The sequence below is a fragment of the Solanum verrucosum genome, unplaced genomic scaffold, assembly GCF_900185275.1.
Source record: "Solanum verrucosum unplaced genomic scaffold, falcon-dt-bn FXZP01000040.1, whole genome shotgun sequence".
Taxonomy (NCBI): domain Eukaryota; kingdom Viridiplantae; phylum Streptophyta; class Magnoliopsida; order Solanales; family Solanaceae; genus Solanum; species Solanum verrucosum.
Window position 1 is genome coordinate 2,915,937 of NW_026020323.1, and position 15,441 is coordinate 2,931,377.

Below are 15,441 nucleotides of genomic sequence, written 5' to 3' on the forward strand. Positions count from 1 at the left end.
CGAATAGAATTTTGAAAGTGAACCTATTTTATTATATATCCTTTAAATATGAAATATTTTAAGTCATTTGTAAATGATTTATTATATTATATTATTATATATTATATAGAGAGTTTATGATTGGACATCACAATGTCCCATCATAAACTCCCTCTTATATAATAAGAGAACCTATAACGCCCAGGAGGCTAATGTCAGTTATCAACTTATCATTCATATTTTTCTTTTCCTACAAAATACAAACTATTAAGAAAAATTTTATTTAATACTAATAACTAATAATGAATATATAATTCATATTTTTATACTCCATAACATCAATGAATAATTTTGAGGGTTTAGTGCTTTGTTTGGCTTGAATATTTTTGAGGGTTTAGTGCTTTAGGTTTCGCCGCCGCCGTTCAAGTTCCTTGCCACCGCCGTTCAAGCTCCCTCACAGTGATGGAGGGGATTGAAATGGAACTGCCTTTCCCGGAGAACTCGTCAGATGACTTCTGCAATACTGTATTATCACAATTTTGCGATTCCAACAATGAGCACCACGTCCACATCTGCACCGCCATTGGTACAATGTCACAGGAGCTCAGAGAGCAGAGTTTTCCTCTTACGCCAATTGCTTACTTCGGTGCTACTTGTTCCTCACTCCAAACCCTATATACCGCTGCCCCTGAAGGACCGCCATCCCATCTTATTGATGCTCTTTCCACGATTTTGTCTCTCGTTATTCCTAGAATAAACCAAGCTATGTTGAGGAAGAAGTATGAATATTTATCTGATGTTATGATTCAACTTCTTGGATTGAAGACTATTGGTATTGAAGGGATTGTTTCGTGCTTGAAGTGTGTTGTGCATTTGCTAATTGTTGGAGCCAAGGGGAACTGGTCTGATGTCGCTCAACTTTATGGTCTGTTTATTGGGTATATAACAGATGATCGGCAAAAGGTCACTACTTTTCTTTATTTAACAGTTTTGATAAGAAATTTAATGCATTCCCCTCTAGTATCATGCCTTTCTTTTGGTTAATCTATCAAGCGCATCTTTAACAATATGGAAATTTCATTACATGAAAAGACTCGGTCTTTATCTTATTTAGTCCATGTTTCTTAGGTAGAGCAGCAGACTATAGTAAAAGTAATTATTTTAAAGCGCAAAATGGCTTTCTCAACTAAGTAACAGACTGCTGGCACAAGCTTAGTAGCTTCCTATGTAATGATACAATTAGTAGGATGCATGTTTACAGAATCCAGTCATCTACAATTTTGATCGATTTTCAATTTCTTAAGTCATGATGTTAACACAGTTATATTGATTATGTCATAAAAGACGAGTATGAGCAGAATGATCTTCTTGTGGGTCAATAATCAATGTAATGTGTATTTCAAAAGTTATATGCGTACAGCCATGCCCAGCAACTCTGATCCTTTTATTTGGATTCCATAGTAGTTACTACAAAGAGAAATTAAGATTTTAGATTTGAGATTATTTTGTCAACAAGTGTTTGGTGTGATAACATAAAAAGGAATGAGAGAATACAACCATAAAAACAAATGAAGGATTTTTTTTTTATAGATTTACATGGATGCCAATCCCCTGCAAAGGCAGAGATTAGAGAATATGGAAGCTATGATGTAAAAATGGTATCTGCTTGCTTATAGTATTATGGATAATATTCTTGCTATTTTTAGCCTTTACATAATGCTTCAACTCAGAAGTTAGGAAGATCAAGTATATTGTCAGTGATTTTTCTTCTGTTTTGGGTTGGTCAATTGAATAGGTGAGGAAGATGTCACATAATTGTCTACGTGATCTCCTGCAAAACTTTCAGTCATCATCTGTGCTTGCTCCTCTATTGGCACCTGCTAGTGAGGCAATCACAAATCTCTTTGAAAGGTCCCTTCTTCTTGCAGGAGGAACAACTGTAAATGCCTCTGAAAGACCCAAAGGAGCACAAGAAGTCTTACACGTGCTGGATGCTCTGAAACTTTGTCTTCCTTTTATGTCTTCAAAGTACTTGAATAGCACTTTGAAGTACTTCAAATCTTTATTGGAATTGCATCAGCCTCTTGTTAATAGGCGCATTACAGATGGTTTGAATGCTCTTTGTATCCATCCAACAGCAGAAGTATCTCCAGAAGTGCTTTTGGACCTCTTGGGTTCATTTGCTGCTTCAGTTTCTGCAAATGAGTCATCTGCTGATACTTTGACATTCACAGCTCGCTTACTTGGCATTGGGATGAGAAAAGTATATTCAATTAACAGGCAATTATGTGTGGTTAAGCTCCCTGTGGTGTTCAACTCTCTTAGTGGTGGGTTTTTTTCCCCCTATTTTCTTACCTTGCATAGATTGCACACTTCTGAATAAAATAATATTAAGAATTCAATTTGTTTCATGCAAAATAAAGAGGGGGATAAAGTCTTTCACTTCACCTACCAGTTTAGTTATTTTCCTGTCCAATTCTGATTTTGGTAATTGTTGTTTCATTATTACTTATTTACTTTATGGTCTTTCAGATGTACTGGGTTCTGAACATGAGGAAGCTATAAGGGCTGCGCTGGAGGCACTCAAGAGCTTAATACATGAATGCATTGATGAAAACTTGATCAAACAGGGTGTGGATAACATAATTAGTTCGAATACTGATATGAAAAAATCTGGACCAACTATCATTGAGAAAATCTGTGCCACAATTGAGAGCTTGCTTACCTATCACTATGCAGCAGTCTGGGACATGTCATTTCAAGTGGTGGTTGCCATGTTTGATAAGCTAGGTGAGTATCTTTTAAAAAATATATAGCCATCTTAAGTTCTAAAACTCAATAATTAGTTTCAAATTTGTTGTCTATAAATTATTTAGTGTATATAGTTTTTGACACTAATTCAAATCAGGTTTCATGGATTTGGACTTCCTAAAATGATATCCACTTTGATAAAACTGCGTACTTATTATTGCTTCTTTCCTTCTTAGTATTCTACTAATGATCATGCCTATAGTAAGTGACTTATCGTTGGACGGAATTGGTGATGTAATGAGCTAGATTTAATTCTCGTTTTGCTTTCTTCCTATACATCAACCAAGGAATGACAAGCAAAGTGGTGTTTTTCATTGACTTCTTTTTAGGTTGCTATTCTTCTCACCTTCTGAAGGGAACACTACAGAGTTTGGCTGATATGGAAAAGTTGCCAGATGAAGACTTCCCTTTCCGTAGACAGGTGAGCCTTGCTTTTGGGGTTGTTTAATCATGGAAATGGCTTTTGTCGTGTTAGCCATGATGTCATGGGGGGAATCCTTTTTTCTTTTTCTTTTCTCCCTCACCTATTTATTCTTATGTTGCTGCTATTTACAATTCAACCTCTTAGGCATCAGTTTGTCATTTTTCTTATTGGATATCTGACTGACAATGAGAATTTGTTTTTGAACATTGGTAAAGTTGTATTCTTCCGTATTAAGGACATGCTGGCCACCTTAAAAAATTTACTGCACTAACCAAAATTACAAGCTCCCTATTAATATAATTTGATCTACATCTTTTATATAGAGCTATTTACACCGAAAAAGTAGTGATACCAAACAATTCCATTTTACTTTGTGAATGGAATTAGATCTATCTTCAAAACTAGCTTCCACCGCTTCTTTTGAGTCTTGCTACCTCCTTCTGATCCAGCAACTAAATAGGTCAGAAGTGTATGCTGGCATAGTCCAGCTGAAGCCTGTGATGTGAGGAACAGCTCCCAGATCTGTGTAGTGAATTTGCAATGTAGGAATAGGTGTTTGTTTTTTCCCCTATCAACTTGCATAGGAAACACCTAGGGACTAGTTGCATTCCTTTCTTCTGTAGGACTTCTTGAGTTGAGCAGGCTCTTTTGATGACTAACCAAGTGAAGCATTTCACTTTAGTGAAGATTATTGATCAAGTTGGTCTTTGCAATTAAAATAGTACAGTACTGTTACTGCTCAGTCCTTGGATTGAATGGAGATCTCAAAAATTGATAAACAATGTTTTATGATCCTAATACTTTAAATGTTGCAAATGAACACAAAATTTTTGTATGTAGAATAGGATCAGAAAGGAATTTTTTTTAAATGAACTACAAAAATGATTATATTAGCCAAATATTAAATATGTCTGATTGATAAAAGCAAGTTAATATTCTTTCATTAAAAAGACAAGCTAGTATTTTACATGCATTTAAATTTATTTTTCGTTCATTCCTTTCCTTAGCTACAATCTATCAAATTTATATGGATTTCTATCTGGATCAACTTGATTCACTAAATGAGTTAATAATAGAACTTGATATGTAATTTTTTTTTTTGATATAGGTAATTAACTGTTTCTATTTCTGTAACACAGTACATGGGTTGTACTGAACCCATATTTACAAAAGAACTCAAAATCTACTGTCCTATCCTTATAATGAGTCTTAACTCTTAAGACATCAATGATAGAGACAATATCATTAGAGTATATGTGGTTACACCAAAAACATAAAGTCAAAATACAATTTATTTTGGCTTGTTCTATAGTATTCTCCATATTCTCAAAGACTCTAAGGTTCCTCTCCTTCCATATAGCTGCAGGTACAATTCTCCATTTGTTTCTGTTTTTAGTGTGAACTCCTTGCTTCTTCCCAACTGTGTAATGCTTCTGTGATTTTCCCTGGCATGGACCAAGATATGTTTTTGGGACATATGAATAATCTCCATAGTTGACTTGTGACCTTGCAGTGTATAAATAGATGAACCACTGTTTCTGCAGTTTCCACACAGAAACATCTCGAACATAAAGGGATCCCCTTTTTCATCAAGTTATCTTGTGTCAGCACTACTTCCTTAACCAATAACCAGACAAAGCAAGCTACTTTGTGTGGGATTTTGGCTTTCCAAATTTGTTTCCAAGGCCATCGAAGTATCTGCTGGTTTAGTTGAAGGTTGGTTCATCTTCCTGTAAGCGGCATTTACTTTAAAAGTCCCGTTACTATTTCCCTGCCACTGTAGGATGTCTTGTCCGGCCTTCAAACCACTGAATTGGTCGATGGTGCTGAAGAATTTTGTTACTCTTGGTATTTCCCAATCATTGAGGTGTCTCCTGAACACAAAATTCCACCCATGAGGTGTCCACAATTCTGCTATTGTGCTCTCTAGGAATAATGTCTCCATGTTGCTTGCTTCATGCCAATCATAAGACAGTTTTAACTCCATTTGTCACTTTGACTATGGTATAAACTTTGAATTCATTTCACAAAATTCTGATAGATTTCCATAAGGAGTAGTGACCTCCTTTGTCATCCAATCATCGCCTCATATTTAGCTTTAATGACTCTAACCCATAGACTTCGATTTTCATTTGAATATTTCCATGACCATCTCATTCTTAAAGCTTTACTCTGATTCTTTAGAGTTTTGATCCTCATTCCCCCAAATCTTTTCTCATTGATCATTGCCTTCCATTTGACTAGGTGGTAACCCTTCCTGTCTTTGTTCCCTTGCCATAGAAATTTCCTCTTGATGCTATCCAACCTATTGATGATTCCTGGTGGGATAGGAAATAATGACATCATATACGTTGAAAGTGCATCAAGCACAAAGTTTATCAAGGTCAATCTTCCACCCATGGAGAGATATTGGGACTTCCACCTTGCTGACTTCTTCTCACAAGTTTGTGCGGAAAATTCTAGAAAGCATAGAATGTAAAGACAAAGGATGGAGTAGCATTTTAGTTTTCGTTCGAGACATCTTGGACTGATGTTTTATATATAACGTTTTATTCGACAAATGGCATAACCCTCTTGATAAAAAAACAGGTTTGATCCCTTTTGCCACCAACAAGAGAATTGACTTGGAAAAATATAGAATAGAGATGCTTGAGAATTAAAAAGAGTAGTTGAGACCTAGCAAAGAAAGGATCAACAAACTCCTTCTGTTGATGATTGTTATGTCATGAAATATATTTATTTCTAAGTGTGAGATACACTATGAAAAACCACAATTTATTTCTAAGTGTGAGATACACTACAAAAATCATAAATTTGTACAAATATAATCAATGATTGTGTTGAACACTTGTTATAATTGCTCTTGATTTCTGGATGGTGCGTTTAATGGGTGTGCCTGGCCTTTTGCCTTTTGTCAACACCATCAATTTCCAAATGAGACCAACTTGATCTCTTGAATTGCCCTTATCATCATTATTTCCAATAATGTGATTCAATGCAACGAATTTGTATCATATGTTTGACAAAACATAAGTGTCATGGTAAGGATGATTTGACTAACATGTTGATTGCATTAAAGATTCAACTTAGGGGTCTCGAGGGTTAGCCCAGGTGAGTAAAAAAGGGATTGGTGGTGGAATGGAAAGGTCTAAGGAAAAGTGGAAGCCAAGAAGGTTAGACAGTGGAGAAGGATGTGAAGCTAGCAGACACGACATTTTTTGAGGACATGTATGAAGATCTTGAGTGCAAAGGCGGGAATATATAGTTGTATAAGCTTGCCAAGGTGAGAGAGGAGGCCATGTAACCTAGACCAAGTGAAGTGCATCAAGGACGATAATGACGAAGTGTTGGTGAAGAAGTGGCACACGTTATAAAATAAAACACCTACCCGATTATTCTGTATGGTTACACATTTATATAAAAGTCTTCAGTTATATTAAGAGAAACCTAATATTCGTTTCACTTAGTAAATTAGTTTTTAAAAAATCATTGACACCTCTACATTAGGGAAATTAAAGACATGTACTATGGAGTTAAAACAATGGAGGTGATTCAAAACCCCTCTCAATCATGATGGGATTGCATTAGGGATCACCCTTAGTCTGTTCCTATTTGCCTTTGTGATGGATGAACTGACACGACATATTCAAGGGAAGGTGTCGTGGTGTATTTATTCACATATGACAATATTGATTGATGAGATGCACGGTGGAGTTAACGACATGTTGGAAGTTTGGAGAGAAACCTTAGAGTCTAAAGGTTTCAGATTAAGTAGGACTATGCATAGTACCTAGAATGCAAGTTTAGTGAAGATTGATGCAAAAGTCATACCCAGAAAGGAAGCTTCAAGTATCTTCGAACCATAATCCAAGGAAACAAGGAGATTAATGATGATGTCTCACATCGTATTAGAGTAGAGTGTATGAGATGGAGGCTCACATCCGTGGTATTGTGCCATAAGAATGTATCACTAAGCTTTAAAAGTAAGTTCTACAGGGTGGTGGTTAGACCAACTGTGTTGATGAGGCTAAGGGTTTGGACTATGGACAGGCAAGAACGCGCACATTCAGAAGATGAATGTAGGAGAGATGAAGATGCTCATATCAATGTGGGGGCAAACTAGAAGAGATAAGATTAGGAACAAAGTTATATAGGGTATGGAGGGAGTGGCCTTTGTGGCGGACAAGATGAAAAAGGTGAGGCTGAGATGATTCAAACATGTCAAAAGGAGGTGTGCGGATGCGCCAGTACGGAGGTGTGGTTGACTGTAGTGGTATTTAGGTGAGGTAGAGATAGACCGAAGAAGAATTTGGGGAGGTGATTAGACAAAGACATGACACAACAACATGACTGGAAGGCTAATGATTAGGGTAGAAGGTTAGTAGGTAGAAGAGTCTTGTCACACTCTCTGTGGCAGAGGCAGGGGGCCAACCTCCTCTCCTCTCATTCCTATTAGTAGTGATATTTAGTAATCATATAGTTTCTTGTTCTTCAATGTGTATTACTATTTGTTGCTTCATCTTCTTTTTTTTTTTTGTTGCAATCCTACTTCAATATACTTCGGAAACTTCTCTTTTGAGTTGATGGTCTATCAGAAACAACCTCTCTTCCCAACAAAGGTATGGGTAAGGTTTGCATACATTCTACCCCTCCAAAACCCCACTTGTGGGATTACACTGGATATGTTGTTGCTAACAATTTCTTTGATGAACAGTTTATTGCTCAAAGTAATGCTGGTTTTTGAAACATTAATGATTCTCGTATTCTCCAAGGTTTACCTTGTCCATCTTATTAGTCATGTAACGGAATATGTGTGGAATTTTGCACAAGTAAGATCTTACTTTATGTGGATCTTATTTCTCACCTAAAATTAGATTCAGTCGGAAAAAAGAACCATGAAAATCTGAGGCCTGCTTGGCAAGTTACTCAAATAACCTCCCGCTTCCAAAATATTGGCAGATACTGACCATGGTCCCTAACCATTATCCGTGGAAATATAGGTCGTGTCTTAGCAGGGGATCTTTGCCCTTGTGGAGTTGTTTTTTTCTGTTATTCCTTAATGTTCTTAGGGATATGATTTGTGAGTATCTGTTTAGCTATAACATTTTCTTATCTAATAGAATATGCTGATAATTTACGGCTTTGTTGATAACAGCTGCACGAATGTGTTGGATCAGCTGTTGGTGCAATGGGACCTGAATCTTTTCTTACTCTTCTTCCTCTTAAACTGGATGCACAAGATCTATCAGAATCCAACATCTGGCTTTTCCCAATTCTAAAGCAAAATATTGTTGGTGCGCATTTAAGTTTCTTTACCAACTCAATTTTGTCGATGGTTGCAGCTATGAAGCAGAGGTCTGCAATGGTATGTTTGATGCTAAATCACATCTCCTGCCCCTCCCTACTTTCTTTTATTTACACAGTGAGCTCATTCTTATGTTTTCTGCCAGCTTGAGCGCGAGGGAAAGATATATTCAGCGAGAACTATTGATGGAATTGTGTACTCATTGTGGTCACTGTTACCCTCATTTTGCAATTACCCTGTGGACACTGCTGAAAGCTTCAAGGATCTGGAGAAGGTTTTCCGCAAAGCTCTACATGAAGAGCCTGATGTTTGTGGGATAATATGCTCCAGTTTGCAGATCCTCATTCAGCAGAACAATAGTATTTTAAAAGGGAAAGTGGATTTGTCTGATACTGAAACAAGCGTTTCCAGAGAACGAGCCATTGCACGTTACAACCAGCAAGTTGCAGATAATAACTTGAACACATTGAGCCTTTCTGCTCAGAAACTGCTGCCTGTTCTCTATGACGTCTTCTTGAAATCCTCTAAAGATACTGGTGGATTTTTGCAGGTTTGCTTAAAAGAGATACTATTACCCCCTGTTTAATAGTGATGGATGATATTCTTTTATTGATGTTTTAATTGATATATGAATTCTTGGATCACAGTCACAACTGCTTTAAAGAAACAGTGTACAATGAAAAGGGAAAAAAGAAAAGAAACAAAATGCATATTCTGCATATTATCATAGTGTCATGTGAGAAACAAAAGAAGCTTGTTGGAACTTCGTCTTTCAATAATAGTTTGTGGGCCTGTAGCTATTTCGACCACTCTGACATTTTTGTTTATTGCTTTTCCATATGATACTTGATATGAAAGGAAATCAATCTTTTTTTTCTTTTCTGCTCCAATGATGTTATCAAGTGATGGCTCCAAAAGGCTGCATCTCTTAACTGTTGTATGTATATCCTATAAAAGTGATGGAGTTGAGCCAAGGAAACTGTGATCAAGCTGCATCAACCTACTATACTGTGCTTCAAGTAAACCCAGACTCAGCACATGAATATATTAAAATTTCAATATATTTAACCTTACCTTGATATATTATTAACATAACATTATTTTACATCTAAAATAATTATTAACATTATGTTATCCATATCTTTTTTTTCTTTTGCAAAAAGTATTTGAATCTGTGTCCAAGTTTAGACTGCGAATTGGTCAGTTCGATCCTTTCGCTCCAAATCAACACATTATTGTTATGGAGGTAGTAGGTGTTATTGATTTAAGAAGAAGGGTATCTGTAAGGTTCTGCCTAACCTTTGTCCTTGCTCGTGTAATTTTTTTTAATTTGCACTTTTAATTATCCGTCACATTACATAAGTTTCGACTGAGATCCTTGATAGTATTGCCACATTGTCGATTGGAGGAATGCTATCTCATAGTATTTCATTTTCTTTTCAGCTGTTGACAAGGTCTGTTTATTGGAATCCAAAAGATTGTGTGCTAAACATTTTTCTTTTTCTGTCTGGTTTGTTTGATGATGCATGTAGAGAAATCATTATTGGTGAATTGGCAATTCTATTTTTTCTAAATTATTAATATCTGAAAATTTGAATTGCTTTTTAGAAAAACTAGTGAAAATATTTTGCTTGCTCAGTTTTTTTGATAATGAGTATTAAATACAGAGAACAATTGGTGTATTGGCCTCTATTGCTGACAAAGTGAGAGAAAAGAGTCTCGACCAATCCAAAGGAAAAAGAAGGGTGGTAAGAGTGCTATTTACGAAAATCATGCAGAGGCTTTTGGAGGTGACCCAAGAAGTTGGGGAGGCAGGGAAGGACAAAAAATCGCATTCAATGCAGATTGATGACTCATCCAGTAAAAGTTCTTTGTTGGAGAGGTAGGATGATTAAATCACATTTGTTTCATTCCTTCTGCCGTCAAGCCCTTTTTCCTTTTGTGTTAATGACATCCATATCTCTTGCTGCTACCATTTAGGGCACAGTTGTTTGACCTGGCAGTTTCATTCTTGCCTGGTTTAAATGCTCAAGAAATTGGTGTGCTGTTTGGTGCTTTAAAGCCTGCTTTAAAGGTTGGTAGCAGTTGTGGCTTTGCTTCTGCACTTTTAGCTTCTCGATGTCGAAAGTTTATTAACTAATATGAGGCACAGGACGAGGAAGGCTTGATCCAGAAGAAGGCATATAAAGTTCTCTCCATGATCCTTCAGGTAAGTTTTTTCCCCAAGTAACATGAAGTTATTGTTGCCTCGACGGTTATATCCAAAAAATTAGAAACGATTTCAAGATAACTTGTGAGTTGAGTAAGCTTTGTAAAATATCATTATCATGGTTCAAAATATTTGGAGGAAAGGCGATTCAGGCCTTTCATGTTAATGCAGTCATTTGATGGTACCCAATTGAATTAAATTCCAAGGTTGAATGTAGCATGAAATTAATATATTCCCTTGTCCTTGTTCTGAAGCAAGTAATCTGAACTATAATGTTAAAGCACCTCTTTTATGATTCTTAATTATATTTTTGACACATTTATTTTGTGACTAATAAGTTTTGCAACTTCTGTGTACAGGACTGTGATGAATTTATTTCAACGAAGACCGAAGAGTTGCTTAATTTGATGATTGAAGCACTACCTGCCTGTCATTTTCCAGCCAAGCGTCACAGACTTGACTGCCTATACTTTTTGATTGGCCATGTTACAAAGGTGAGGATTATCCTCTTGTGGATAATACTAAGATGCCTCTGATTTATGCAAATTTTTACTAAATTTTGTGAAGTCTTTTAACAGTTTATTGCATTCTACAGGATGAATCAGAACAGAGGAGGCGTGACAGTATTACTTCTTTTATGACTGAAATTTTGCTTGCACTCAAAGAGGTATACTTATTAATTTTGATGGAGTTCCACTCTAGAGTTTACCCATATTTCTTTTCCATAAGAATTTATATGGCTGTTAATCTGTGAATTTGTCCTCCTGATTTTGTCCCATAGTTATGAAGTGGTACCAACCAGTTTGGTGACTGACTAAATGGAACATATGGAAACTCTAAACTTGTGTTGCAATAAGCAGTGCCATGAGATAATTTTCATGAATCATTTTGTGGGGACCTTGACTATAGAAAGTGCACAGTTCATGTCATCAAACTTTTAAGAGTACCTAGCCTATAGCCTACGTGTGCTATTAGTTAATAAATGTTTGTTAGTATTTACATGTGAAATGACATTCTAAAGTACAGTGAGCTAAGCATTAGTCTTTGTAGGATTCTGATGGAATATGATTGCACAAACTACACTTGTAACCTCATTTTTGTTCTCTTATCTTTTACCTCCATCAATTTACAGTTACTCTTTCATTTGTTGTTCATAGCCTAGCCTTGAATGGTCTTCGATTTCTCTTTAAGATTGGGTAACTTAGCAAAAGCGTCAAGTTAGTTCCTAAAATAGTTACTTTCTTCTTTCATGCATATGATCATTTTGCTATGAGTTCTTTTAGAAGTTCATAACGTAATAATTTCTCACCATTAACTAGTCTTGGCTGCATAACTGGAAGGACAGCTATATTGTTTACATCATAATTATTTGATTTATGTGCTGAGTTATTTGATGATTCCATATAAGGCTAACAAGAAAACAAGGAACCGAGCGTATGAGATTCTTGTCAAGATTGGCCATGCTTGTGCAGATGAGGACAAAGGTGGCAGAAAGGAGAACCTGCATCAGTTTTTTAATATGGTATGACAAGTAATAATTTGATGAATTTATGTGATGAAGTAGGATCTTTCAGTTTGACATAAGCATCATTGTTGTTGATGTTTCGCTTGCAGATTGCTGGGGGTCTTGCCGGGGAAACACCTCATATGATCAGTGCAGCGGTTAAAGGCCTAGCTCGACTTGCTTATGAATTTTCAGACCTTGTTTCTGCTGCTTACAGCGTCCTACCATCAACATTTCTTCTCCTTAAGAGAGAGAACAAAGAAATAATTAAGGTGTGTTTTTGTCTGTATTAGGACACTCTTCGAACTATGTTCACCCGCCATCTTATGAATGTCACCTGAAACTTGTCTTGACTGCAGGCTAATTTAGGGCTGTTGAAGGTACTGGTCACAAAATCGACTGCCGATGGATTGCAAGCACATTTAAAGAACATGGTAGAGGCCCTTCTTGGTTGGCAAAATAGTACCAAGAACCATTTCAAAGCCAAGGTTTTTGCTTTTCTTCTAGATCCTAAACTACTTTGGTTTGAGTTAGTTTTGGTTCCTGTATGCAATTAGTCCATCTTCAGTGTTCTTTTCTAATTTTGGTTTGTGGAATCTCTTTCCTGTTATGAAAATCTTAGCTGTTGATTGAAAGGTGGCTGGGTGCATGTTATGTTTTACAGGTTAAGCTGCTTATTGAAATGCTTATCAAGAAGTGTGGATTGGATGCTGTAAAAGAGGTGATGCCTGCAGGGCATATGAAACTCCTTACTAACATAAGAAAGGTTAGTTATGAGCTGGACTAAAACCTGTGAAAATGCTCGTGGGATATTAAATGTTCAGATGAGTTATTTATTCTTCTGATGAAAATGTAGATCAAGGAGCGAAGAGATAGGAGCCTCGCCTCAAATTCTGAGGAAAGCAAGTCCCGTATGACAAAAGCAACAACATCAAGGTTGGTTTCCTTTCCTCCATATGTACCTACATAGTGAAGTTGAGAACAAAACCTTTGTTGGTTGGAACAATTTATTTATCATGAAACAAATGTTTGTTGTGGTTTCCTTTCCTCCATATATACCTACACATATTGGATGGCTGACACATGGTGAAGCGACTAAAACATGTTGGAGTATTTTATATACCTTTGTTGGTTGGAACAATTTATTTATCATGAAACAAGTGTTTGCCTCTTTTTGACTGTTTGTGTTAGTGTTGAATGTTCAGATCTGTCCCAGTTAAGATGGACAATGACTCTTTGGTCTCTCATCTTTGTAGTTTGTATTGCATGGATAAGAAGTCATTTCAATGCCTTTGTATCTTGTCATGTATTATTTTAGTACTTGTGGTATTAACTTTTCCATCCTGTTACAGGCTAAGCAGATGGAATCATACAAAAATATTTTCTGAGTTCGATGATGGAGAATCTGAGAATAGTGATGCAGAATATATGGAGACGAAAACTACTGCTGGTCGTAGGAGCAAGGCTACATTAGTATCAGACTCCAAAGCATCTTTATTACGGTGAGTGGGAATGTTTTAAGATGTAATGTTCTACAGTACGTTGGAACTTGGAAGTTAAATATAATTTTTTAAAGGAAATTAATGATGCTTTGTAGCTTAGACTATTTCACATGTAAGATTAGTGGGTGTATGTCATATTTCCAGGTCCAAGAAAACACGGAAATTAGCCAAGAGTTTGCAGGAAGATCTGTTTGATCAATTAGATGATGAGCCACTTGACTTACTTGACCAGAAGAAGACCAGGTCAGCTCTTAGAGCATCTGGCAATCTCAAGAGGAAGCCTGAATCAGAAGATGAAGCAGAAATAGACTCTGAAGGCCGTTTGATTATTCACGAGGGAGATAAGAAGCAAAAACGAGTCAAGCCAGCTACTGATGATTTAGATGTAAGAAGCAAAGCAGGGAGTCGCTTTTCCGAGAGCTCAAGGAATTCTCAGAAACGGAGGAGAACGTCTGATTCAGGATGGGCGTACACTGGAACAGAGTATGCAAGCAAGAAGGCAGGTGGTGATGTCAAGAAGAAAGACAAACTTGAGCCATATGCCTACTGGCCCCTTGACCGCAAGATGATGAGCCGGAGGCCTGAACATCGGGCAGCAGCACGAAAAGGAATGTCAAGCATTGTGAAGCTAACAAAGAAGCTTGAAGGCAAGAGTGCATCATCTGTGCTGTCCGCAAAGAGATCTAAGACTAAAAAGAAAACCAGATCTCAAAAATAGAAGGATGAAGGTGAAGTCTGATTTGATGATGCTACGTCAAGATGGAGAGCTCTGTCCAGAGGCTCGGTAGTTTTCGTGCCATAGTTTGTACTTGGGGCTTCTGGATATCCAGTACCCTGTGTTTTTTTGCGTGTCCTTTTTTCATTTAATTCATCCATGTATATCACCTTCAACAGGTGATTTGTTTTTTTGATAGGGTTGTAGGTAGGAAATCGAGTGTACGTATGCAAATGCATTCAATACAAGCTACTTGAGTTGGTGAGTTATTGGTAATATATTATTGCAATATGCAATTACATAAAGTATATCCGAGTCATCTGTAATATACTAGTAAATTTATTGAATGCATTTGATTTGCATTTTGCAGTTTTAACCAAGAGGGATTTCCTTTCACACTTGTTTGGATGGTTGTTACCCATTGTATTGTATTACTATATTGTATTGTTAATTTAAATATAATATTTATTTTGATTGTTACTTAAATTCTATTGTATTGATCCTCAATAGCCGGAGACAAAAGATTCATATGAGATAACATTAAGTAAACGGGCCTCTACTTGAGCCTCCAAGGATAAAGGTACATGAACAATCATTTGATCTCCTTCAAAATTGTCATTGAATCCCTTTCAAACTAATGGATGTAAACAAATAGAGCGCCCTTCCATTAAAACGGGCTGGAATGCCTATCGTTTAAATTCATCGTTAGCCAACTATTAAAAGTTACATAAAATGTAACGATTGATTTGGTGTGATTGTGTTATCTTAATTTTCTTCTCTTTTTATCTTTATTTATCCTTTACCCTACTTTCTCATAGTATCCTACCTAGTAGGTTTATCACTCAAATTTTGATGTATGACATTATGTAACGACGGATCAAATTCTTGATGTATAACATTATGTAACGACAGAGAACGATATAATCTAAAACAATACAATACAATACAATATGATACGATACATTATGAAACAATACTTAATAATCATCCAA

The 15,441-nt window shown here is 36.4% G+C and overlaps 1 protein-coding gene across 1 annotated transcript; it reads left to right on the plus strand.

Moving 5' to 3' along the window:
- The first annotated feature begins 326 nt into the window (after positions 1-326).
- Positions 327-14,829, plus strand: LOC125835405 (uncharacterized). The gene is made up of 18 exons (XM_049514527.1): positions 327-942; positions 1,775-2,306; positions 2,512-2,769; positions 3,120-3,211; positions 8,370-8,579; positions 8,665-9,069; positions 10,187-10,401; positions 10,500-10,593; positions 10,672-10,728; positions 11,088-11,222; positions 11,324-11,395; positions 12,137-12,250; positions 12,343-12,504; positions 12,592-12,720; positions 12,897-12,998; positions 13,089-13,168; positions 13,585-13,734; positions 13,879-14,829. Exons 1-18 carry the CDS (start codon positions 442-444, stop codon positions 14,450-14,452), a joined length of 3,882 nt encoding a protein of 1,293 aa, XP_049370484.1. The 5' UTR covers positions 327-441; the 3' UTR covers positions 14,453-14,829.
- The last annotated feature ends 612 nt before the right edge of the window (positions 14,830-15,441 follow it).